Below are 27304 nucleotides of genomic sequence, written 5' to 3' on the forward strand. Positions count from 1 at the left end.
TGGCAGGATGGGAGTGTTGAGTGAGAGTGGTTGGGGGAGGCAGCAGGGAGTAGGGAAAAGAGCCTTAGGCAACTTTTGCAGGAACCATTGTACAGAAGAGGAGACTAATGCACTTTTCATTCTCATTTTACAACATTTTTATACTACAGTAAGCTGCCAGTTTATTAAAAAAAATTCTACAGCTTATGAGCTCGAAGGAAACAAGGCTCAGAGGTGAAATGACTTGCCTGAAAGTACAAGGTGGAGCCAAAATTTGGATCAAATCTCTCTGACACTAGAACCCATGCTATTAACCAGAGTATGGGTACAAGACTGGCTGCCTCAAAATCATTTTGGAAAGCTTGTTAGAAAGGCAGATTCCTGAGCTCTACCTCTGGGGGGATTCAGATTTATTAGGACTAGGGGTGGGGAGTGTGATTTATATTTGTAACCAGTGCTGTAGTTAATTCTGAGGTGTAGAGAAGTTTATGAATCACTGCTGGAAACACCACATCACGCTGAGGGTAATAAGCAAATGGCCTGCTGCCAATATATCTGGCCACACAGCACATCGGTAATGACACGTAACTCCACTGAGCAGAGGTTCCTACCTAGGGTCCTTTCTGAAATCGTTTACAAAGAATTTGGACTCTGCGTATTTTTCTGAGTTCTTAGTTTTGGAGATTTTCAAGGAAGTCTGTGGCCCAGGAGTGGTTTAAGAATCATTCCCCTGTCATCTTTCTTGGTAACATCTTCCTCTGTCAACTTGCACTTCAGGAAGAAGTATGAGAAATGAAACAGTTTGACCTAACCCCTGATCCCCAGCTTTCTACTGCTGATACAGCTCTTTCATTTCCTGGCTTGAGGACATGTTGCTAGGTTGCCCTTCTGTGAGCTCTTGAGGGGACCTCTCCTTTGCTGGATTTGGCATCACTGGCCCCAGAGCAGGAGCAACTCCATGGAAACGGCATGCAGGGCTGTCCTGCAGGGCTGCCAGCTTGAATGGGCTGTGATGCCAGTGGCTGGGAAACCGTCTCTATATTCTATGACTTCTGGTTCTTGGAGAGCAGGTCTTACTTTTCTGATGTAAATTGTGGTTAAAAGGTCCCCTGCAGGGCCTGTTCTGGACTCCTGATGCTTGCAAGCAAATGAACAATCTAACTGCTGTTAGGTTCATTTTCAACCTGCCAAGGTACTTCTCCTGATGCTCTTTTCCGCCTTCTCGTTTGACAAACCTGATACCTGGAGTTCCTTGAAGTAAACACTTCAAATTTGGAGATGAGGACTTTTATCTGAGGACTGTGGCCTTTCTTTTGTGGATGGGACAGTGTGGGGTAGGTGGTGGAGGCTGGAGGGTGTGGGAGGTAGAGAGAAGGCTCTCCTCACATGGTTGGGGTGATGCCGGCAGTAGCTCTTGGGTTTCCTTCAGAATTTTGCTTCTGCTCCCCAATGCCATGACATCTGACCCTGAGTCTCAGCAGATTCTTGTCCTGTGTTTAAATTAGCTTCTCTGCCAACTGAGGTGATCTGCAGCTGGTGGGGATGGGATCAAATAGGACAAAGAATAGATCCTAGAGTTCTGACCACCCCCCCAAAAAAAGTGAAAGGAAATGGATTGTGTAAAGGTGTCTGGATTGGGCCCTTCAAACAAAGCGAAGATCTCTTTGGGCAAGGCTGAGAGGAGGATTTGCTAAGCTGGCTCCACTTGGATACAGAGCATCCCTTATCTCTGGCTTCATGTATGGGAGCGTGTTCCAATTCATGGCTCTAATGAGACCACATTTTCCAATTTCAACAAAGAAACCTTAAAAGCCTGACTGTTAGGGAGATAAAGCTTTTCAGCTGAAACAATAATAGTTTTCCTTGGCTGCCTGCCTCCCCTGTGCCGGGAACTTTCCATATGTTATCTCATTTAAGCTTCTCAGCAGCTCTGTTAGACATTGTTACTCCATTTTGAAGGCAGGGAACCTGAGTTTCCTGGAAGTTAAGTTACTTGTATGAGGCCACACAACTTAGAAGTGGAGACAGGGGAATCTAGCCCTCTTAGGGATGTCAGTCTCCAAAGCCCATGAACAAATTTGCTCTGCTGTCTCCCAAACAAGCAATTTAAAATGAACTCTGCAAAAGACCCAACCCAGTATGTTAGACTGATTTCAACCTTTAGAAAAAAGTGTGGTTGCAATCTAATCTTTCTTTCTGGGATCTCTTTTTTAAATGAAACTACTAATATAATTTAAGGAGCAATTTATATACTGAGTACTGTGCTAAGAATTTTATATACTTCATCTCGTGCAAGCTTCATGACAGATAAGGATACTGAGGCTTAGAGAAGTGAAGAGACTTGGCCGAGGTTATATAGCTAGCAGGTGGCACAGGGAAATCCATACCCAGGGCTGTCTGACTCCAGAGCCTGTGTCTTTATGCTTTACCACATTGCAGTGGGGGAAGAAAATATGGCCCTTATTCTAAATCCACTTATCTCCGTCAGCCACAGCTCTATTTCCTTTCCAAGGCCTGCACCCAAAGCTGTATACCACTTATGCTTTTAGGTCTCTTGTGCCTTAGACCTCTTCCTCAGCCTAGAATGGCAGCCCTCACTCCTAATGAAAGCCTGCTCACTGATTAAGGATCAAGTCAGATGCCCCTCCTGGGAGGAATTTCTTGGCTACTCCCTGTCTTTCTGCTCTGACCTTGATTAGTGTGCCCTTTATTTTGCCTTCCAGTATAGTTTAGCTCATTGATGACTGTCTGTTCCACTAGATCCCCAAGCCCTTGAATGCAGGTACCAAGTTCTGTTCATTTCTAGCTTCACAGTAATTTATGCACAACTGATTTAGTAGCCGATCAGTAAGGGTTTGCGAGTTGACCAAAGACTGGTGGAGGGAGGTCATGAATGAACAGATAAACATGGGGCTGGATCTTGGGGTGGTCACACAGCTGACCATCTGGACTAGATGGGCCAGGGCAGTCTGAACCCCCCTGGGTTCACTTTGCTAGGCTATAGACATAGGAGCCACAACACGGGTTCTAGGGAGTAACTGCTCAACACTGACTCCTGACGCATTCTATGGTCTATACTTCAGAATTCATGTCAAGGGGCCAGACCGTTCAGAGTTGTTTATAGAACATCTTTGCATTTGCAGAAGAAAAGTCTTCCCTGCCTCCCATGTGAACACAGGATTTGTTCCACCATACCTCTTCATCTGCTTCTGACTGATCTGAGAGTGTCCTGTAGGAACATGTGCTCTATGGAGACAGATGGTGAAGTCAGGAAGCATCTTTTTTTTTAATGCTTTTTATTGAGGCCACTATGGCATGGATGCTTAACCACCTTATCTCACTTTATTAATCTTTGCAACAAGCTTTGGAGGTAGGTCTGTTGTGGCTATTTCATAACTAAAGACACAGAGAATGAGTGAAATGTCTTGCCTAAGGTCACACAACTAAGGGATAGAGACAGAATTCAGTATTGGATCTCTGCCCCCCACAAGCCTGGCATCATAACAGGAGAATACATGGGGAAAATGTAGATTCTCCTCCTCCCCCACAAAATAGGAAGAATTGCATTTTAAAAATGATGAATAGATATTTAAGCTAAGGAGTTTCTAAATTACTGTTCACCTTTAATTCCTGAAAATGATTGGCAAAAATGGCAGGAGGAATTGGAGATGGAAAAGCAAGATTCTGCTATCAAAAGTTAGTTCAAATTCCCCCAGGTCAGCCCCCAGTGACATGCAATATATGAGGATGCCTAGAGAGCATTACACCCCCTCAGCTCATTTTATACCTGAGATGGATGATCTTCCAAGATGTCAATGAATTTCTAAAGGTCATAAGGAAGTTGATAACAGAACTGGCACTTAGAAGGCTAGTCTGCCAAATTCTAGCCCAGTGTTTCCGCCAAGTCCACATGTCTTATGCAGTCAGTCAACACATGTTTATAGGTGACTCAGGAAAATGTAGAAATGTGGACCATTACTGCACTTTGAGGTAGAAGAGGGGACAAACATTTCCTTCACTGCCCATCTTTAGGTGCAGGTCAGATTTGGAGGAAGAAGTTCCTTGGTAGTAGATCTGGGGAATGTTGGGAGTGCCTGTGGCTTTGGGGACCTGAGTAGAGCTACCTGTGGCCTGGGGGGGGTGTGGGGGGGTCTCTTTTAGCTCTAGAGAGAAGGAGGTGGCCAGCTGGGACCCGGAAGTGCCTCCAGAGGGATGCAAGAGTGGGCCTCATAAGTGTTTGCTCTGGCCAGTTCTCTGCTAAAGGGTCTGAGGCAGAAGGCAGAAGGACCCTCCCAGGTTAAGGAGGTGAAGCTTAAGGCAAACATGGGGTGCTAAGGTTAGGGGAAGGATGCTGGTAGAGCACAGGAGGCTGAACCTCCACCTCCCTCCATTAAGAGAGAGTGTGTGGCTTGTGGGGGAGGCCATGAGGTCAGATTATGGGGTCAAGGATGGAGCAGGAGCAAGGAGCCAGGGAGGAGTCTGGAGATAATTCTGGAAGGAGAAGCACTTCTTGGCAAGTTCTGGGTGTGGCAGCCCAGGGAAGGCTTCAGTGGTCTACTCACATTACCTGGCTTGTACCCCTCCCTGGAGGCCTGAGGCTGTACCCCTCTGTCCCTGTGGAGGGGTCATCAACTGCTGGCATAATTAGAGCCCCAAACACCTCCCTCCCCTCAGGACCACACAGCCCAGGGTTCTGGGTGAAAGCTCCAGAGTCTGCCATTCCTATCAGTCCTGATGTGAGCCCCCTGCCCTGTCAAGGTGCCCTCTCCTCTGCCTGTCTTCTCCTCTCCCTTCCCTCTACGGCTCTATGCTGCCTCTCCTCCACACAGTCTCCTCCTGTGGCACACTCTGTCTTCTCAGCCCTATCTCCTTCCTGACAAACTCCTTCAGGGTCTCAGATCTACACTCAGCATTCATTTCTTCTTGATCCCAAGTTGCCTTCATGTGTCCTGAATCCCCAGTTACCTCTCACCTATCCAACCACCTGCTAGTTCCCAACCTTTTTTAGGGTGGGATCGGTAGTTTGGCGCCCTTGAACTGTATCTTACCTCTAGTACAGGGCTTCTGAACCAAGGATGATGTTGTTTCCCAGGGGACATATGGCAATGTCTGGAGATGATTTTGATTATAGTAGCTGGGCTGATCTCAACTGGTGCTACAGGCATTCAGTGAGTGTTGGCCAGGATGCTGCTAAACATTCTATGATACACAGGACCAGCAGCTACAACAAAGAATTGTCTGGCCAACAATGTCACATGTTGTCAAGTTTGAAAAATTCCTGCTCTATTATATTGCTACAGAACTATAAGGATAGGCTTGGAAATAGCTAGGTATGGAACATTTTGGGGCTGACCTTCCAGGAACAGCTACTCTTTCAGTTCCTCAACTGCAAAGGGAGGGTGGACAGAGCATTGCCATGATACAGCCAGGACACTGACAGGATTCTGCAGACAGAGAGGTGAGGGAGTTTCCTCAATCCCCACATTCACTACCAGCTTTTAGAGAAAGTATTGGAATACAACTTCTGAATGCCTTTCTGCCTCTCTGAGATAGTGCCGCTCTTTGGAAAGAGAATAGCAACTTATTGTTCTAGCAGTTTATCAAATGCAAAACTTCATGTGGTGAAAGTTGAGTGTAATAGGTTTTGGAGCCCTCTTTCCCTGGTTTTATTTTCTTCAATCACAAACCTTCTTTGAATATTAGAATATTTGATTTGTTGGTAAAACATGGTAGGGATGACTCGTTTCAGAAAAAAAAGAAAAAGAAAACTGCCTTTGTTTTAATTTGAGGTTGATGACTTCTTTTCTAAATAAACTCTTTTTTATTTTTTAAGATTTTATTTATTTTGAGAGAGATTGAGAGAATGAGTGGGAGGAGGGGCAGAGAGAGAAGCAGGCTCCCTGCTGACCAGAGAGCCTGCCATGGGGCTCGATTCCGGGACCCTGAGATCATAGCCTGAGCCAAAGGCAGACGCTTCACTGACTGAGCCACCCAGGCGCCCAAGCTTGTTGACTTCTTAAGAGTGTGCCTATTTCTCTGAAACTGGCCCAAAGCATTGCTTTTTTCCTTAGGTCCATGTTTCTTGGGGCTTTGTTTCTCACTAAGCAGTGAAAATGCCCCCAACAAATTTAATGGGTCAGTCTAACCTCTCTTTTTCCACTCTTGCCAGTATCTTCCATCTGTACCCAGTCATCTTCAGCATGGAGGAACCGAACCACGGTCCTGGAAAGGAGCGGCAGCACAGGACACGAGTGGAGTCCCCAGGAAAGAAAAGCTGGCACTCCCAGGCCTATGCCCTTGGGGCCGTTTCCAACTTTGTGTCTACTTTTCTGACTTTCCCCATCTATAAGGTTGTGTTCCGGCAACAGATCCATGCCGTGGCAGCATCAGAGGCTGTGCGACAGCTTTGGCATGAAGGCCCTCAGTACTTCTACCGGGGAATATACCCACCTCTTCTCTCTAAGACATTGCAAGGAACTCTGTTGTTTGGGACTTATGATAGCCTGCTGTGTTCTCTCTCTCCCGTTGGGCCACACTCCCTGAGACACCGCTGGGCTGCAGGGCTCATGTCGGGTGTGGTGGAGGCTGTGGCATTGAGCCCCTTTGAAAGGGTGCAAAATGTGCTCCAGGATGGTCGCAAGCAAGCCCGCTTCCCCAGCACCATCAGCATTCTCAAGGAGTTCAACTCTTATGGGCTATGGGGGCGGCTGTCACTGGGCTACTATCGTGGTTTCTGGCCTGTCCTTCTGAGGAACAGCCTGGGGAGTGCTCTGTATTTTTCCTTCAAGGACCCCATCCAGGATGGCTTGGCAGAGCAAGGCCTGCCCCATTGGGTTCCTGCCTTAGTGTCTGGGAGCGTCAATGGAACAATAACCTGCCTAGTCCTGTATCCTTTGATTGTGCTGGTGGCCAATATGCAGTCCCATGTTGGCTGGCAGAGCATGCCAAGCCTGTGGGCCTCTGCCCAGGATGTGTGGGACACTCGGGGCCGAAAGGTGTTTCTGATCTACCGTGGAGGCTCCCTTGTCATCCTAAGGTCCAGTGTGACATGGGGCCTCACCACGGCTATCCATGACTTCCTGCAGAGGAGGTCTCATTCCAGGAAAGAGCTAAAGACTGACTAGCTGCAGGAAGTGTAGCTATGGCAACTTTGTTATCCTAAGCCTTCCCAGGTCGGTCTAAATAGCTTACTTCTTTGGCTTGGTTACCTACTACAACCATTCTTTAGCGTCTTTGAACTGCCAATGCATGGGAGAAATTCCCAACTACCAGCCTGTTGGCACAAACAAAGCCCAACAGGGTTCCTTGGTCAGAAAGAGAAAGTCACTCCATCCTGTCCACAGTTTCAACAGCCTTGGACCCAGGAGGCCCTTAAAAAACTTGTAACCTTGATGAAATGTCATTCCTTTAAGGAATTCCTTGACAGTAAGGAGAAACATTGAAAGATGACCTTAGTTAGGCACTATGAGTTCTGGAATCCCTCTAGTTGTCCTTTGGACTGAACTTAGTGGAGGACCAGGGACTCCAGTTTCAAAGAACTAAGCTTGAGGCTTAGGATGTGGATTCCACAGAACTCCTCAGATGGCTGGCTACATTTCCATGATATTGTTCACTATCCCTACTGCCACCACTCTCACTTCTCAGGGCTGGGGGCTCTAGTTTCAGTCAGCTGGCAGCTGGGGCTGGAAACCCTAAATTAGACTTGCCTCAACTGATCAGCTGTCACAGGAACTGATGGAGCTGGATATAGGAGTGGAAAGAAGTATTGTCACTAGATGGGTGGAAAGAATAGACTTTGAAGGAAGAGATTTGATTGCATGAGAAAAATTTACTCTAGAAGGCTTGGTGTTATCTGGCAGGATATTTTTGATAGCAAGGCAAAAACATTGCCTAGAAACCACTTGAGTTCCTCTAGGAAATCTGGAAGTGAAATGACCATATCTCTTCACAAATAATTGCATATTTTATTGCTGTGGATAAATACAGTCACTGTGACAAAAAGATCAGAAATCTTCGCCTGTCATTTGGAGCCATTCGACATATGGACCCCATATAACTTGCAGCATTTTATCACACCACTGCCACTGACATAGATCCCATACAAAGCGCTAAACTGGACTATTGTCCTCTCTCCAGACATGCCATGAACTTTCCCATGGCCGTGCTTTGGCCCACACAATTTCTCCACTAACAGTGCCCCTTCCTCACATGCCAGTTTGTCAAAAATCCTTCCAGTTCCTCAAAGCCTAGCTCAGATGCCACCTTCTCTATGGAGACTCTTCTGATTTCCCACAACTGAATGCGACGTTAGTCTCTGGTGACCTCCCCTTTCTAAGAACACTGCATATATGGCACTGATTCCATTATGTCACTGAGTTCCTGTGACCCTGTGTTCTTGTTGGTGTTCTTCAATACCTCCTACTAGACTGTAAAACTCCTTGAAAGCAGGGATTCTTGTATGCATTTTAAAAGCTCCCGTTGTGCCTAGGTGCTCAATAATGTTGGCTGAATTATTGAATTGATTATCAATCTGTGATATGATCTTTATCCTCAGGGTGCTGTCCCTTGTACGTGAAAATAATGTTATTGACTCACCGTCAGCAAGACATGCCTTTGGGGTGTGGTTTTGTTTTCTTTTATTAGAGGATTTAGTTTTGTGCTAATGATAATGATGCTGCTGATGATAATAATTAATAATAATAAATGACTTTCAACTGGGACATTTGATGATTTTGTGTTATTGATGGCATGTTTGCTATGAACAATACCATAGGAACTAAAATTTCACAAACAGAAACATAGTATATAACTGTCCCATTCATTTCAACTCTGGAACTTTGAAGATTTCCAAGATGACATATGTTGCAGCTTTCCTTGTAGATGATTGTGATAATGACCTCCACTTGTACCTTCTCACCTAAGTGAATTTGTCATTTAAAATAATCTAATTATAGATTCTAGCCATGAGAATTCCTCACTTAATATCATAGAAATTAAAGACACAGCAGTAGGCAATATGAGATCAGAATGCTTTTGCCAGCAATGTCACTAGAAAATAGCTGGTCCAGAATAGCTGCAGATGAGTTCCTACATCTGGTCCTTGTGCAGACTTGGGTGGGGTAGGATGGTACTCTGGATGCAAGGACAGGGAATACACGGTCTGCACAAGGAAAGGAAAAATAGAATAGTTCTTTTTCAAGGCAAACTCATAAGGAAGAAAATATCTACAAAAATTCATAGCTTATAGCTGTGGGTTTTTAAAATATCTTTATTGGAGAGAGAGAGCACAAGCACGAGTGGGGGAGGGGCAGAAGGAGAGGGAGAAGCAGACTCCCTGCTGAGCAGGGAGCCAGATGCCAGTCAATCCCAGGACCATAGAATCAAGACCTGAGCCAAAGGCAGACATCTGGCAGACGCTTAATCCCTGAGCCACCCAGGTACCCCTATAGTTGTGGCTTTTACACTGAAAAGGAGATAAACTACCATACTCCCCCATCTTTTAATCCAACAGATGCATTAATTTATTTCCAAGTATGCTGTGGATTTCCATTTATGCCACTGTGTCAGCCCATGTCTCTTTCTCCATTTTAAATTCTTATTTAGAAATAATTTCAAGTTTATAGAAAAGTTTTTTTATAGTCCAAAATGAATTTGGCTGTTTTTATTTTAAAAAGCACATCTGCTAAAAACAAGCAATGCAATTTTCCTCTGAATAATATTACAAATAACAAGATTTATATGATTCTGAGTGTGAGGTCACTACCTTGGTAACATCATAGAAAAGTTGCCAACATAAGTCAAATATAAAGAACACCTATATATACTACCCAAATTCACCTACTATTAATAATTTAGCCCATTTACTTTATTGAGAACTCATTCCCCAGCTACATACACACACACAATATTTTTCCCTGAACTACTCAGGAATTACAATCTTAATATTTCTAGAGTCAATGTTTGTAGATTCAAATTACTTTTCAAAGACTGTGTTTTATCTCTTTGACAATGGCACAGTTACTGTATAGATGTTCCCCAAATTAACAGTGTCTCAACTTGTGATTTTTTGACTTTATGATGGTGTGAAAGCAATAGGTAATCAGTAGAAACTGCACTTTGATTTTTGAATGTTGATCTTTTCTGTGGCTAGTGATAGGTGGTAGATACTCTTATGAGCTGGGCAGCAGCAAAGAGCTGAGGCCACCAGTCACATAGCTGACCCCACACCATCAGGAGGGTAAACAATCAATACACTTACAACCATGCTGTACCCACACAACCATTCCATTTTTCACTTTCAGTATAGTATTTAACAAATTACATGAGATATTCAACATTTTATTATAAAATGGGCTTTATATTAGATGATTTTGCCCAGGTATAAGCTAATGTAAGTGTGCACATTCAAGTCGAGCTAAACTATGATGTTTGGTAGGTTAGGTGTATTAAATGCATTTTTGACATAAGATATTTTCAGCTTATGATGGGTTGATCAGGGTGTAACCCCATGTTAAGTTAAAGAAAATCTATAGAATATTAGAAAATGAAAATTTGTGAACTATTTTAAATTTACGTTGGTGGTACTTGTTTAAATTTACTATATTTGCCCTTATAGAAAATTCAGATTTACGTTATGTATGTTAATACTTAAAGCTATGTAATTTTAATATTAACATGAATTTACAACTAAAGCATGTTATAATTTAAATTATCAATTTAAACTGATTTTTCAAATTGCTTTGTATAAGAACCTAGGCAAAATTACATAGACCTATCACCTTTTTCCATTTAAGTCTTCCAAGTAAAGTTTAAGAGTGTAATAGTTTTCTAGTAATTTTAAATATCAATGTTTTGTTTTGTGATGGTAATGTAGCTACATTCCCTCTCATTTAAAAAATGATTTTTGGACTTGAGATCAATAAAATAAGGAGGTGATAAATATCTTTGCCTATTTAAACTTACAAAATGTAGAATTTAATGCTAAAGTTATTTAGTATGAAAAGTTGAAAGAAAAAGAATAAATATCCCCCTATGAACCCTGTATTTTTGTCTTAAATATAAACTACATCAGCTTTTCTAAAGCTCAGGGTGAAATAACTAATGTATTACTATTATTGTTACATGGTTTATTAAGACTTAATTTTGCTCTTAAAATTTATTTTTAAACATTAAATAGTATTATAGTTTACATTTTTTGGAACAACTGCATAGAGTATAGTATAATCAAGTAAATAAAATAATCCATATGAGAGAAAAAGCACCATAATAAATCAGGAAAAAAGTGAAAAGTTTTCATAAACAAATAAATAAAAAATATTCTATTTCCCTATATTCTCCAACTTCTCTGTTTCTTTTGTACCACCTTTCTTGTCCTCAAATCTTCAACATTTCCTCACCCATCCTCAACCCCAGCTGGTGGCCTTGCTTTCCATTTCCTTAAGAGAAGCATTCAGAATAGAACTTCCAGTTAAAAGAATATTTATAATCATCCATGTAATGACCACCCAAGAGAAGAAATAGAACATCTTGATAACCCCCACCCCTTCATTGTCCCTGCCTTCAGTCCCCTACCAATGATGACGTTCCTCTTCCCATCTTAGATGTAACCTTGACTATTGTGATACCATTGCTTTCCTTTATAGGTTTTTTCTTCTATGTAAGATTGCCTAAATGCAGTTTTGTTTCACAGATATTTGAACTTTATGTAGTTTATATATTTGGAATTGTGACTATCTTCTTTCATTCCACATTATTTAAAAGATTCATCCATGTTGTTCCAGGTAGCTGTAAATGTAATTTCTTTTTTAAAAAATGTGACAAATTTACTTTAAAAAGTCTTTTTTTCTTAGAGCAGATTTAGATTCGCAACAAATTTGAGAGGAAGGTACAGAGAGTTCTAATATACTCCTTGCTCCCACACATTCATAGCCTCCCCTATTATCAACATCCCACACAAGTTTTTCATCATTCACCATTTCACCATTTCACCATCAATTTCACCGTTGATGAATCTACATTGATACATCATTATCAACCAAAGTCCATAGTTTACTTTAGGGTTCACACTTACTGTGAACCCAAACTGGGTTTGGACAAATATATAATGACATATACCCACCATTATAGTATCATACGGAGTAGTGTCAATGTCCCTAAAACCTTCTGTGATTTACCTATTCAGCTCCCACTTCAACCCATTTCTGGTAACCACTGATTGTTTTATTGTCTCCATAGCTTTGCCTTTTCCAGAATGTCACATAGTTGAAATCATGGCATATGTAGCCTTTTTAGACTGACTTCTTTTTTTAAAAAAAGTACATATTTAATATGTAAATATTAACACATTACCGCACAAGCAATGGGCCATATAAAAATCAAATGGCAAATCAAAATATGTCTCACAACAAAAGAAAAAGAAAACACAATATTCCAAAACTTATGGGATGCTGCAAAAGCAGATGTTAGAGTAAAATTAATGCTATAAATGTATGTATTGAGAAAAAATTCAAATAAACAACTGAAAATTACACCACAAGGAAATATAAAAAGAATGAACTTAGCAGAAATTTAGTAGAGGAAATAACAAAGAAAAATCAGAGATAAATAAAATAGAGACCAGAATAAACAATAACATAACATTGAATTTAAAGACAAGTTTTTCCAAGAAAACAAGCAAAATTGGCAGTGCTTTAACTACATTTAGTAAGAAAAATGAGAAAAGACTCAAAAGCCAAAATGAAAAATGGAAAAACAAGAGACAACCACATAAATATGCAGTGTGATAACAGATTACTATAAACAATTATATAGTAACAATTTTAGATAACTTAGAAAAAAATGAAAAACTCCTAAAAAATCACAAGATACCAAGATTGACTCATGAATCTTGAATCCAAGAAATAGGAAATCTTCTTAGACCAATAACAAGAATGAAAGATGAATTAGGAATCAAAAACCTCCCAGCACAAAAAAGCCCAAGACCACATGGTTTCATTGGTGAATTTTACCAAACGTTTAAATTTTTGAAAAAGATTTTATTTATTTATTTGACAGAGTGAGCAAGTGCAAGAAGGGGAACAGCAGAGGGAGAGGGAGAAGCAGGCTCTCCAGAGAGCCTGATGTGGGGCTCGACCCCAGGACCCTGGGATCATGACCCGAGCCAAAAAGATGCCCAAGTGACTGAGCCAGCCAGGCACCCCTCTACCAAATGTTTAAAAAAATGATTAATCTTTATCAAAATAATCAAATCAAATCAAAATAATGATCTTCATCAAAATTTTAAAAATAGGGGCACCTGGGTGGCTCAGTGGGTTAAGGCCTCTGCCTTCGGCTCGGGTCATGATCCCGGGGTCCTGGGATCGAGCCCCACATCAAGCCCCACATCGGGCTCTCTGCTCAGCAGGGAGCCTGCTTCCTCCTTTCTCTCTGCCTGCCTCTCTGCCTATGTGTGATCTCTCTGTCAAATAAATAAAATCTTTAAAAAAATTTTTTAAAAATAATAAAATAAAAGGAACACATACAAAATCATTCCATGAGGCCAGTAGTACCCTGATACCAAAACAGGATAAAAACAATGTAAGAACAAAAAAGTCTACTTTGTCTGATATAAGTATTGCTACTCTCACTTTCTTTTGGCAGCTATTTGTGTGTTTTTTCTCCACTCCCTCACTTTCAATCTGCAGCTGTCTTTAGGTCTAAAATTTGTCTCTTACAGTAGGCAGCATACAGATGGTTCTTGTTCTTTTTTACCCATTCTATGTCTTTTAATTGGTGCTTTTAGTCCATTTGTATTCAGAATAATTATTGGTAGATACATATTTATGCCATTTTATTACTTGTTTTGTCATTGTTTCTGGGGACTCTAATTTTTTCTAGTCTTTTTAATTTTTGGTCTCTCCTTTCCACTCAAAATGTTCCCTTTAATATTGCAGGGCTAGTTTAGTGGTCACAAACTCCTTTTGTTTCTGTTGTCTGGGAAACTCTTTATTTCTCCTTCTATTCTGAATGATAACCTTGCTGGATAGAATCTTCTTGGTTGCAGACTTCTCTCATTCAGCACTTTGAATATATCATGGCAAGCTTGCTTGCCAACTTTCTGTTGAGAAATTGCCAGGTAGCCCTATAGATTTTCCCTTGTAAGCTAAGGATTTCTTCTGTCTTGCTGCTTTTGAGATTTTTTTTCCTTATCACTATTATTTTGCAAATTTAATTGCAACATGTCTTGGCATTGGCCTGCTTTTGTTGCTTTTCTAGGGAGTTCTCTGTGCCTTCTGGATCTGGATGTCTGCTTCCTTTCCCACATTAGGAAAGTTTTCTGCTATTATTTATTGAAATAAGTTTTCTGCTCCCTTTTCTCTTTCTTCTTCTTCTGGGACTCCTACAATACAAATGTTATTGCATTTGATGGAATCACTGAGTTACCAAAGTCTATTCTCATATCGCATAATTCTCTCTTTTGTTCAGCTTGATTATTTTCCATTATTTTGTCTTCTAGGTCACTAATTCAGTCCTCTGCTTCTTCCAGCCTGCTCTACATTGCATCAAGCCTGTTTCCAATCTTTATTGCATCCTTCATCTTTAATTGATTTTTTTAAACTCTTATCTCTGTGGTAAGGGTCACAGTGATGCCGTCTTTTCTCAAGCCCAGTGAGTATCTTTATGATTATTGTTTTAAATTTTCCATCAGGAATGTTACTTATATCTGTTTCACTTAGATCTCTGACCATGGACTTCTTTTGTTCTTTCATTTAGGATAAATTCCTTTGCCTTGACATTTTGTCTAAGCCTCTGCCTTCTTCTCTGTGTTAGAAAAGCCAGTTCTGTCTCCTGGTTCTGAAAGTAGTGACCTTATGAAGAAGAAGTCTTGTAGTGCCCAGGACCTGGGAGTGTCTCTGGTGTTTTCTGTGTGTACTCTGCTGTTATGTTTTGACTGCTATATCTTTCAGGCCTGTTGTCTGCAGAGGATCTCCTTGCATGTTGTGGATGGTGTTTGGTCCCTGGCCTGAATGTGGCAAATTTTAACTAGGTGTGCTCTGGTCTACTTGTGAAATGAGACCTGACACTGACTCCACCAGAACTGAGGCCCTGCACTGTGACTGAGGCAAGCTTGATTGAAAAGGGCAATCCCAAAGATACAGATGTAGTAAAAAGAAGGGCCATATGCACCTCAATGTTCATAGCAGCAATGTCCACAAGAGCCAAACTATGGAAAGAGCCAAGATGCCCTTCAACAGATAAATGGATAAAGAAGGTGTGGTCAACATATGCACTGGAATATTACTCAATCATCAGAAAAGATGAATACCCAACTTTTGCATCAACATGAATGGGACTGGAGGAGATTAGGCTGAGTGAAATAAGTCAAGCAGAGAAAGTCAATTATCATATGTACCATATGATATTCCTTATGTACCATAAGGAATAGCATGGAGGACATTAGGAGAAGGAAGGGAAAAAATCAGAGGGGGGAAGAACCATGAGAGACTATGGAGTCCGGGAAACAAACTGTGTTTTAGAGGGGTTTTAGGTTTTGGGGGATGTGTTGGCCCAGTGAAGGGTATTAAGGAGGACACATATTGCAATAATCACTGGGTGTTATACATAAACAATGAATCTTGGAACACTACATCAAAAACTAATGATGTACTGTATGGTGACTAATATAACATAATAAAAAATAATAATCATTTTTAAAAAGAGAGAGAAGGGTAGTCCTGCCAGAGCACAGGGTTGTGGGGCTTGGTGCAAGCAAGTTAGGCAGCCAGTCCATGCTACAATGCCTCCAACAGGTGGGTTTGTGTTTATGCTGTAGGCCTGGGGAAGGAAATGGTACTGGCCAGCTCCCCTGTTCCTGGAAATGTATCTCTGTGAATCCTCCCAGGGATGCTCTCTGAGATGAGCAAGTAATCTCCCCACTGTGAACCTCAGCCAGATAACTGTTTCCACACCATCTACCCCGAGGTTGTTTGACTGCCTTCTCTCCAGGAGCAGGGGAGTGCCCTCCTAGTTCTATCCCAGCCAAAACCACTAACCTTTAAAACTCCAGGCTGTAAGCCCAGCTGTTTGCAAGAACTCAGGAAATTCAGCCCCTCTCATTTTCCAAGCCAATGGCTTTGGGAAAACATTCTCCTTTTGTGTTTCCCTGTGTGCTCTTCTCTAGCCCTTCTCCACAAACACAGCTCCTTCCCCTCTGCAACAGTCATGATCCAATCTGTTTCTCCCCTAAACAATATTTCAGCACTTCCTACCTTTTTGATGTGGTCTTTTCTCTCCATTCAATTGTGGAGTTTGTTCTATCAGTCTTCAGGCCAGTTTCTGGGGTATTTAGGATAATTGATAGTTATCTAGTTGAGTTCATGGGACAAGAGGATCCTAGGATCCTACTACTACTCCATCATCTTGGAGACTCTCTAGATATACTTCTTTCACTTAGTAATATTCATTTAACTTTCCTCCATGTGTTTTTGTGGCTTGATAGCTCATTTCTTTTTAATGTTGAATAATATCCTATTGTCTGGATGTATCACAGTTTATTTATCTATTCATCACTAAAGGACACCTAGGCTGTTTCTAAGTTTTGGTAACTATGAATAAAACTGTTATAAACATCTACATGCAGGTTTTTGGGTGGACATAAGGTTTCATCTCCTTTGGATAAATACCAAGGAGAACAATTGCTGGATTGTATGTAAGTGTATGTTGAATATTATAAGAAATTGTCAAACTGTCTTCCAAAGTGGTTGTACCATTTTGCATTCTTACCAGTAATGGATAGGAATTCCTGCTGTTCCATATCCTCATCAACATTTGGCATTATCAGTGTTTTGAATTTTGGTCATTCTAATAGGTGTGTAGTGATAACTTGTCATTTGGTTACTTCACTTTTATTGTTGTATGTACCATTGTGTGAACATACCACAATTTATCCATGATAACTTTGGGGACATTCTGATTTTTTCTACTTTTTGACTGTTGGAAAACAATGCTACCATGAATATTCTTGGTAGTATACATAAACACAAACCTGTCTAGGATATTTACCTAAGAGTGGAATCGCTGGCTTATAGGGTATGCGTACTTTCCACATTAGTAGATTGTGCCTCGCTTTTCCTAATGGCATGTACAAATTTATACCCCTACCAGCCATATTTAACATTTCCTATTGCTCCCCCTGCTGACCAACATTTATTAGACTTTAATTTTCACCAGCGTAGTAAGTAAAATGGCCTCCTAATTTGAGTCTCCTGATTATTAATGATGTTGAGCATCTTTTTGAAAGCTTATTAGGCATTAGTTTTCATTATTTTGTGAATCATTTGTTCAAGACATTTGCCATTTTTTCCTATTGGGTAGTATAGTTTTTTCAAATTAATTTGTAGGAGTTATTTATAGATCTTAAATTTAGTCCTTTGTCCTTCATATGTGTTGCATATATCTTTCCCCACTTTGTCTCTTATGTTTTGATAATTTTCTTGATGGTTTCTTTCAATAAGCAGGGGTTCTTAATTATAGTCAGTTATCAACCATTTTTCTCATAGTGCTTTTTTGTGTCTTTTCAAATAAATCCTCCTCTAACCCCAAACAGAAGATATACATATGAAGATGAAGATGAAGATGTTTTCTCTATTTTAACATTTCAAATTTCTAAATTTTTGTCTTTTTCACTTAGGCTTTCTTTTTAAAGATTTTATTTATTTATTTGAGAGAGAGAACAAGAGAGAACATGAGCAGGGACAGGGGTAGAAGGAGAAGAAAACTTTCCCTTGAGTCGGGAGCCTGATGCAGAGCCTGATCCCAGGCCTCTGGGATCATGACCTGAGCTGAAGGCAGATGCTTAACCAACTGAGCCACCCAGGTGCCGCTGCACTTAGGTTTTTTTAATATATATGGAATTATTTTTGTGCAGTATGTAAGAATAGAGACCCAATTTTATTTTTCCTTATAAATACTCAATTGCTCCAATTAACATTTGTTGAAAAATCTCTCATTTCCTCTCTAATTCACAATGCCAACTCCGTCAAATATTAAGCGTTCATATATTCTTAGGACTATTTGCGGCCTCTCTATTCTACTCCATTGATCTATTTTTCTAATCTTGTGCCAATATTACATTGCTTTAATTACTGTAGCTTTGTAATAAGTCTTGATATCTGATAGGGAAAGTCTTCCTACTTTACGTTCTTTGAGTTTCTTTTCTTTTTTTTTAAGGTTTTATTTACTTGATATAGAGAGAGAGATCACAAGTAGACAAAGAGGCAGGCAGAGAGAGAGGGAGAAGCAGGCTCCCTGCGGAGCAGAGAGCCTGATGCAGGCCTCGATCCCAGGACCCTGAGATAATGACTTGAGCTGAAGGCAGAGTCTTAACCCACTGAGTCACACAGGCGTCCTCTTCAAGAGTTTCTTAACTGCTCTCATCAATATCTACAAAAATAGATGCTGAGATTTTATTTTTATAAAACTGTTGAGATTTTAATTTTTATTAAAATTAACTGTTGAGTTTTAATGTAAGCAAAAATTACGGTTGAGATTCTAATTTTAATGTTTCTCAAAGTTTTATGTTTTTCATAGTGTCTAGCATATCTTTTGTTGGACTTTTATTAGTTACTGAATTTTTAAAAAATCGCTAACAAGAGAATTATCAGGAATGGGATTATAATGAGTTTCTTACAGGTAATGCTCTTCTGTTTTGCTTTAAAAGAGAATATATACCTTGTGTTATTTAAACAGCTTATATGTGTTGATCCCTTATATCGACACTCTTAATTTAGTATATATCAATTAATATAACATACCATTATCTGTAAAGATGCCAATATTTTATTAAGTTTTCAAAAAATAAACAGTACACCTTAAACAAATTACTATGTTAATTGAGAAGAACTGTGGGATGGAGCACAAAAAAGCTCAAGATGTCTATTTACAACTGCCTACTTGACATTTCCAAAGATATCTTATTGGCATCCCAAAGTTAATATCCAAAGCTGAAACTTGTTATTTCCTCTACCAACCTGTTCCTTGTCTTCCCACTTCCAGCATTACCATCATTTTTCAATACTTTCAACACCAAGAGTCTTAATATATGTTTACTGCAACTATTATAATAGCTATGGGAACAATCTAAGTTTCTGTTTATGGGTGAATGGATAAAGATGTGGCATATATGTACAATGGAAAATTACTCGGCCATTTGAAAATGAAAATTTTGCCGTTTGCATCAAGATGGATGGACCTAGAAGGTATTATGTTATGTGAAATAAGTCAGACACATGGGGATCTTGACCCTGTCATTCACCACTGTATTTTCAGTCCTTAGAAGAGTGTCTTGCACATATTAGGTGCTCAATAACTTTTCGTGGAATGAATGAATGGTCCCTGCCCTCAAGAAATGTTTGATTAAAAATTATTCAACAAGATACACAAAGTAGTAATAGAAAATGTCAAAAGATTCCTACCCTTTTTTCTACTGTTAAACCCACAGTTCTTTATTATTAATTAACCATTCATTATTTTATACCTAAACAACTGCCACAACTACTTTTTTTTTTTTAAAGATTTTATTTATTTATTTGTCAGAGAGAGAGAGGGAGAGAGAGCGAGCACAGGCGGACAGAATGGCAGGCAGAGGCAGAGGGAGAAGCAGGCTCCCTGACGAGCAAGGAGCCCGATGTGCCACAACTACTTTTAACAGGACTCCTTATAACCTTCCAATGTGAACAGCTTATAAAATAAAATCCATACCACTTAACATGACATTCCAGGTTCTCCATAATCTGACACAAGTTTCCGCCTTATTTTTCCTCTACTTAAACATTATAAATCCTGATGTTCTAACTACACAAAACTGCTGGGTATTCCCTGAGTGTGCCCTATACTTTCCTTTGTTCTTATATCCCCTCTACCCGGAATTCCACTGCCCCCATTTCTTCCCTCACCAAATGATATCCATATAGCATGACACAATTCAATGTCATTTCCTCTATGCAGGTATGTACCCTCAGCTCTCCCAGGTAGAATTTGGTTTAACCTCTTTTTCACTTTTCCCCGGTAGTTAGTAACCTTGATGTATCACTTACAATTATAGAAGTGACAGAATCATAATGTTAGGCTTGGAAATAGTCTTGGTGATCATGTGGTCCAACTTCTTCATGCTATGGAAAGCTAGAGTGAGTATCCAAGACTTTTCATTTGACTTGCCTCATGATTTTTTTCTGAACCTATTTTATATCTTCTACTTGACAGGTCACTGGGGGGGCATGTATAGGGTCTTATTCATCTTTGTGTTCTTCATGATACCTAATATTACCTATTACACATAGTGGATATACAATAAATGTGGGTTTTTTAAACAAGATTTTATATATTTATTTGACACGGGGTTGGGGGGAGAGCAAGCACAAGCAGGGGTAGTGGCAGGGAGAAGCTCCTGACGAACAAGGAACCTGATGTGGGGCTCAATCCCAGGACCCCGGGATCATGATCTGAGCCAAAGGCAACCACTTAACCGACTGAATCACCCAGGTACCCCTTTAATAAATGTGCTTTAATTGACTTGAGAATTAATTCCAGAGAGATGGATAAAATAGAGGTAACATTCACAATAGCTAATATTTATTGAGTGCATACTCTGTTCCAGTTCTATATCAAAACTTTAAAAGAATTATCTCTTTATCACACAATCCTATGAGATAAGCACCATAACTAGTTTTCATTTGACACAAATCTCATAGCCAGTAAGTTGTAGAACCTGGGCCAGAATCCAAATTTGCCTGGTTCTAGATCTTTTGCTTTAAATCATTGTGCTATAGTGCAAAGCAATGTGGTGGGAACTCAAACATTATGAATCTGGAAGATGGTTAATAAATGAGAGGCTAATTTTTAATTTTTGAAGAACTTAACAGCTGAGTTTAGAAGGGTAACTTGGGGCTGAATTGTGTAAGGCCTTGAATGCTGGGCATGGGAGGAGAAGTCATCTCCCTTCCCTGTTTTCCATCTGCACTAGTCTAGATCTTAATTACCTTTTGAGACCCAACTCAAACACTACTTATTGTATGAGGATTTCCAGAATCCTCCAAGTCACAATGAATTGCCCCTACTTCCATGTACTTTGTTTATATCTCTGCTATGATACATAATATTACTTTCTTTTTTAATTTTTTAAAGACTTTTTATTTATTTGTCAGAAAGAGACAAAGAGTAAGAACAGGCAGCAGGAGAGGTAGGCAGAGGGAGAAGCAGGCTCCCTGCCGAGCAAGGAGCCTGATGTGGGACTCAATCCCAGGACCCTGGGATCATGACCTGAGCCGAAGGCAGATGCTTACCAACTGAGCCATCCCCGCATCCTGCTTGGTGACTTTTTTATTGGCAATAACAAATGTCAGTAACCACTTCTCTGTGTGCAGGATACAAAGGCTTAATGACTGAGCCACTCAGGCATCTCACATAATATTACTTTCTTAATGATGTTATTTTGAGGATTTGTCTGTCTTCACATTTTGTAAATTCCTTGAGAGCAGGCATCCTATTTAATTTATGATTAGATACCTCTCGTTCTTTATTTAGCAACTGATACATGGTAGATGTTCAATAAATGTTAATTGAATTAAATGTTTCAGTGGAAGAATATAGACATGAATAAGGCATGGTTTTTGCTCAAGAGAAGTCAACAGTCTACTGAAGGAAATAATACATTATTCCATTGGAGTAGGTACACTAGTGACATGTAACAAGTTTATAGAATTCAAAACCAATTTAAAAATTCAATTGAAAAAAAGGCTCATTCACAGTAGTCCCCAAATCCATAAGGCAGCTAAGGAGATAGCTAACAAAGATGGACAAGTCATTATGCATGAAATTATAAAATTACACTAAAGGAAAACTTTAAAAATACCTGAAAGTGGACAAACGTTTGTTAAGAACTGCACAGGGTCTGGGATTTTACCCTGTCTACAAGCTAATACATTAACCTGCCATAGTTGCATGAATTTTGGTAAAAGACATAAGAATCTTAGGTGAGAGATGAAGATTTTTATTATTTACAGCAAAAGGAGCAATCAGAGCTTCATATTAATTTGTGTCTGTTCCCAATATCCTCCAAGTCCCATGAGGTACTTGTAAAGGACCCATGATGGATTACTGTACATATAATGGACTGCATTACTGGAGAGGAACAATGAGTTCACTTTTGTAGGAAGCAGAGCCAAGCTCACTCTTTGTCTGTGGGGAGATGTTTCTTCATCCCTCAGGGCTGTTCACCTCAAACAACTCAGATAAAGAGTTTTCAGGGACTTTCATTTTTTGTATATTCAGCAAGAACATGTAGGGATGCTCAGGGCCCATGGTGGATTGTCTTTCTCAACAATACTGCATTCATGCATGAGAAGACTTCATGTCAATAAATTAGCAATTCTTCTCAAATTAATCCATAAATATAATAATATTCCAAACAAACAATTAAAGTGCTTATTTTTTGGTAGAAATTGACAAATTGATTACAAAATTGGAAAAGTCAGATATGGGAAATTGGTATATGAAAGATGTGACATTGCAAAGAGGTGAAGAAAGGATGGATAATTTAATAAATATGATTGACAATTGATCTCCCTTATGGAAAAAATTTAGATACATGCTTTATACAAAACAAAGTCTAGATGTATAAAAGACCTAAAGTACACAAGACAAAATTTAAAGTACATTAAAAATATAGACAAAAATCATAAGGTCCTCATAGCAGAGAAGAATTTCCTGAACAAGACACAACTTTTAAAGAAAAAGATTTATGCAATGGGTTTCATAAAGATTGTATAATAAAAGACAAAGTTAAAGTCAAAAGACAAGCAATAATTTGTACACACTTTTTGGAAAATTAGTTGGCTGTATCTACTAAAGCTGAACATATGCATGTCCTTTGACTGGAATCTTTACTTTGAGATATATGCCAAAGAAAAATATGTATGTTCATTAAATATGTATGTTCATATGTATGTTCATTAAAAGACATGGGTAAGTATGCTTGTAACAGCACTATTTGTAATAACCCCAAACTAGAAAAAACCTAAATGTCCATCAACATTAGAATTAATAAATAGTGTTATATTGAAATGTGATACATAAAAGAGAACAAACTAACTACAAATACACATGACAACATAGATGAATCTCACAAAACAAATGCTGAGCAAAAGAAGCCAGACACACAGAAGTATATGCAGAATGGTTTCATTTACTAAAAGTACAAAAGGGATAAAAGTGTCAGGAGAGTGGTTAACATCCTTGGGCATAGTCACTGAAAGGGAGCATAAGAGAGGCTTCTCGGGGGCTAGTCATGTTCTGTGTCTTGATCTGGGGGCTGGTTATATGGGTGTCTTCATTTTGTGAACATTCATGAAGATGTATAATTAAGATGTGACCATTTTTTCTGTATGTATATTATACATACATATTTTGAAAACCTGTCTTAATAGTATACTTTCTTGTACATGGTTCCCACCAGTTGAGTTGCATGTGTACCAAAAGTCATTTTTTCCTCAGGAAGGCTTATTCCAGTTACACACACTTGTTGCAAACCAACAAAATATGAATGCAGAAAAAATTTTTGCAAGATATATTGTAGACTAACAATTAAGCTATAGAATATGTAGCAATACTCAAAAACAGACAAAAGAAAAATGGGTAAAGTATATCAGAAGGCAATTCATTTGAGGAAATATGTATGACCCAAAATTGTATAAAAACATGCTAACCTGGGGCGCATGGGTGGCTCAGTGGGTTGAACATCTGCCTTCAGCTCAGATCTTGGAATGGAGTTCTGCATCTGGTTCCCTGCTCAGCATGAAGTCTGCTTCTCCATCTGCCCCTCCCCCTGGCTCATGCGTGCACACTCTCTCTCTCTCTCAAATGGGTGAAATCTCTTTAAAATAAAATAAAGTAAAATAAAATAAAATACTATGATTCTGGAAGGGTTTTTTAAAAAAAAACCAAAAACATGCTAGCATCACGAAATAATCTGGGAAATGCATTCAAACACCAGGAAGATGTTCATTTTCACCCATTAGACTGGTAAAAAGAAATCTGCAAATGCTTATTTGCAAAAATGAGGGGAAAATGGAAACTATTCTACATTCCAGATATGCATGTAAATTTGTTCAATTACTAAAGCAGACTATTTGACAATCTAGTCAGGTTGAATATGCACATACTCTGTCATTTAGCAATTTCACTTCCAGAAGACATGTCTATAGAACAACAGGAAGCTATAGCAATAATATCAACTGCAGCGTTGTTTGTAATAGAAAAAAAGGAAACAGGGGCGCCTGGGTGGCTCAGCGGGTTAAGCCGCTGCCTTCGGCTCAGGTCATGATCTCAGGGTCCTGGGATCGAGCCCCGCATCGGGCTCTCTGCTCAGCAGAGAACCTGCTTCCTCCTCTCTCTCTGCCTGCCTCTCTGCCTGCTTGTGATCTCTCTCTGTCAAATAAATAAATAAAAAATCTTTAAAAAAAAAAAGAAAAAAGGAAACAACGTGTCCACAAGAATGGCAATATATAAATTATAAGATATTCATAGAATGGAATATTATCTATCACTTAAAATTGTTGTATATGTCTTACAGTATAAACAGGAGTAAATCTAAACAATCATAATGTCGGGTGAAAACAGCACTTTGTAGAAGGCTATACCTAGTGTGATACAATTTGTTGTGATGCAAAAATCATTAGAAAACAGAGCAAATTATTAAATAAATGCTATAAGATAATGGGATAACCAGTTGAGGAAAAAAATTAGCTGATTTTAAATATCATCCTCAGTGGGAAAAAGCTTGCAGCCTTCCCATTGAGATCAGGAACACGACAAGATGCCCACTCTCACCACTCTTGTTCAACATAGTATTAGAAGTCCTAGCAACAGCAATCAGACAACAAAGAGAAATAAAAGTTATCCAAATTGGCAATGAAGAAGTCAAACTCTCTCTCTTCGCAGATGACATGATTCTTTATATGGAAAACCCAAAAGACTCCACCCCCAAATTACTAGAACTCATACAGCAATTCAATAATGTGGCAGGATACAAAGTCAATGTACAGAAATCAGTGGCTTTCTTATACACTAACAATGAAAATACAGAAAGGGAAATTAGAGAATCGATTCCATTTACTATAGTACCAAGAACCATAAGATACCTGGGAATAAACCTAACTAAAGAGGTAAAGGATCTGTACTCGAGGAACTACAGAATACTCATGAAAGAAATTGGAGAAGACACAAAAAGATGGAAGACCACTCCATGCTCTTGGATTGGAAGAATAAATGTTAAAATGTCTATACTGCATAGAGCAATCTATACTTCTAATGCCATTCCAATCAAAATTCCACCGGTATTCTTCAAAGAGCTGGAGCAAATAATCCAAAAATTTGTATGGAACCAGAAGAGACCCCGAATCACTAAGGAAATGTTGAAAAACAAAAATAAAACTGGGGGCATCACGTTACCTGATTTCAAGCTTTACTACAAAGCTGTGATCACCAAGACAGCATGGTACTGGCATAAAAACAGACACATAGACCAGTGGAACAGAGTAGAGAGCCCAGATATGGACTCTCAACTCTATGGTCAGTTAATCTTCGACAAAACAGGGAAAAATATACAGTGGAAAAAAGACAGTCTCTTCAATAAATGGTGCTGGGAAAACTGGGCAGCTATATGTAGAAGAATGAAACTCGACCATTCTCTTACACCGTACACAAAGATAAACTCAAAATGGATAAAAGACCTCAACGTGAGACAGGAATCCATCAGAATCCTCGAGGAGAACATAGGCAGGAACCTCTTCGATATCAGCCACAGCAACTTCTTTCATGATATGTCTCCAAAGGCAAAGGAAACAAAAGCGAAAATAAACTTTTGGGACTTCATCAAAATCAAAAGCTTCTGCACAGCGAAGGAAACAGTCAAAAAAACAAAGAGGCAACCCACGGAATGGGAGAAGATATTTGCAAATGACAGTACAGACAAAAGGTTGATATCCAGGATGTATAAAGAACTCCTCAAACTCAACACACACAAAACAGAGAATCATATCAAAAAATGAGCAGAAGATATGAACAGACACTTCTCCAATGAAGACATACAAATGGCTATCAGACACATGAAAAAATGTTCATCATCACTAGCCATCAGGGAGATTCAAATGAAAACCACATTGAGATATGACCTTACACCAGTTAGAATGGCCAAAATTAGCAAGACAGGAAACAACATGTGTTGGAGGGGATGTGGAGAAAGGGGATGTGGAGAAAGGATGTGGAGAAAACGGATGAATGGATAAGGAAGATGTGGTCCATATACACTATGGACTATTATTCCTCCATCAGAAAGGATGAATACCCAACTTTTGTAGCAACATGGATGGGACTGGAAGAGATTATGCTGAGTGAAATAAGTCAAGCAGAGAGAGTCAATTATCATATGGTTTCACTTATTTGTGGAGCATAACAAATAACATGGAGGACATGGGGAGTTAGGAGAAGGCAGTTGGGGGAAATTGGAAGGGGAGGTGAACAATGAGAGACTATGGACTCTGAAAAACAATCTGAAGGGTTTGAAGAGTTGGGGGGGTGGGAGGTTGGGGGAACCAGGTGGTGGGTATTAGAGAGGGCACGGACTGCATGGAGCACTGGGTGTGGTACAAAAACAATGAATACTGTTATGCTGAAAATAAATTTAAAAAATGATTAAAATAAAAAAATAAATTAGCTGATTTTTAAAAAAGATTTATTTATTTATTTTAGGAAAGAAGGAGGGAGAGTGTGGGGGGAGGTACAGGGGGAGAGAGAGAATCTCAAGCAGACTCCTTGCTAAGTACGGAGCCTGTCATAGGGCTCAATCTCATAACCCTGAGATCATGACCTGAGCTGAAATCAAGAGTTGGATGCTTAACCAACTAAGCCATGCAGGATGCCCAAGCTGATTTTTATATAACAACTTGTAGTATAAATTCCAGAATGATCAAATATTATTTAAATTAAAAAATTTTATTCAAGTACCTCTACACTTAACTTGGAGCTCAAACTAATGACCCCAAGATCAAGAATCACATGCTCATCCAACTGAGTCAGCCAGGCACCCCAGAAGGATCAAATATTTAAATGTAAATAATAAGATCAAAAAGAACTAGAAGAAAATGAGTAAATATTTTAATCATCTCAGGGTGTGAGCAGTCTTTTGGAGCATGGCAGGAAAGGGGGAAAAGAACACCAGAAAAATAATTTGTTTAAGAAATCTTCATCTTGTGCACAAGTCTAGTTACTTGGGATCAGTGAACCAAATAGATAT

The 27304-nt window shown here is 39.4% G+C and overlaps 1 protein-coding gene across 1 annotated transcript; it reads left to right on the top strand.

The window, feature by feature from the left end:
• Positions 1 to 6179: 6179 nt before the first annotated feature.
• On the top strand, positions 6180 to 8698 carry LOC111161300 (solute carrier family 25 member 53). Its single transcript, XM_022524885.1, has one exon. The coding sequence runs from the start codon at positions 6180 to 6182 to the stop codon at positions 7101 to 7103; it is 924 nt and encodes a 307-aa protein (XP_022380593.1). The 3' UTR covers positions 7104 to 8698.
• Positions 8699 to 27304: the final 18606 nt, after the last annotated feature.

This window comes from Enhydra lutris, unplaced genomic scaffold, assembly GCF_002288905.1.
Source record: "Enhydra lutris kenyoni isolate GAN:26980312 unplaced genomic scaffold, ASM228890v2 scaffoldscaffold83, whole genome shotgun sequence".
NCBI lineage: Eukaryota > Metazoa > Chordata > Mammalia > Carnivora > Mustelidae > Enhydra > Enhydra lutris.

What these genes read in the sequence shown, in the direction of transcription:
- LOC111161300 (XM_022524885.1), top strand. Translation starts at nt 6,180, where the DNA reads ATGGAGGAACCGAACCACGGTCCTGGAAAGGAGCGGCAGCACAGGACA.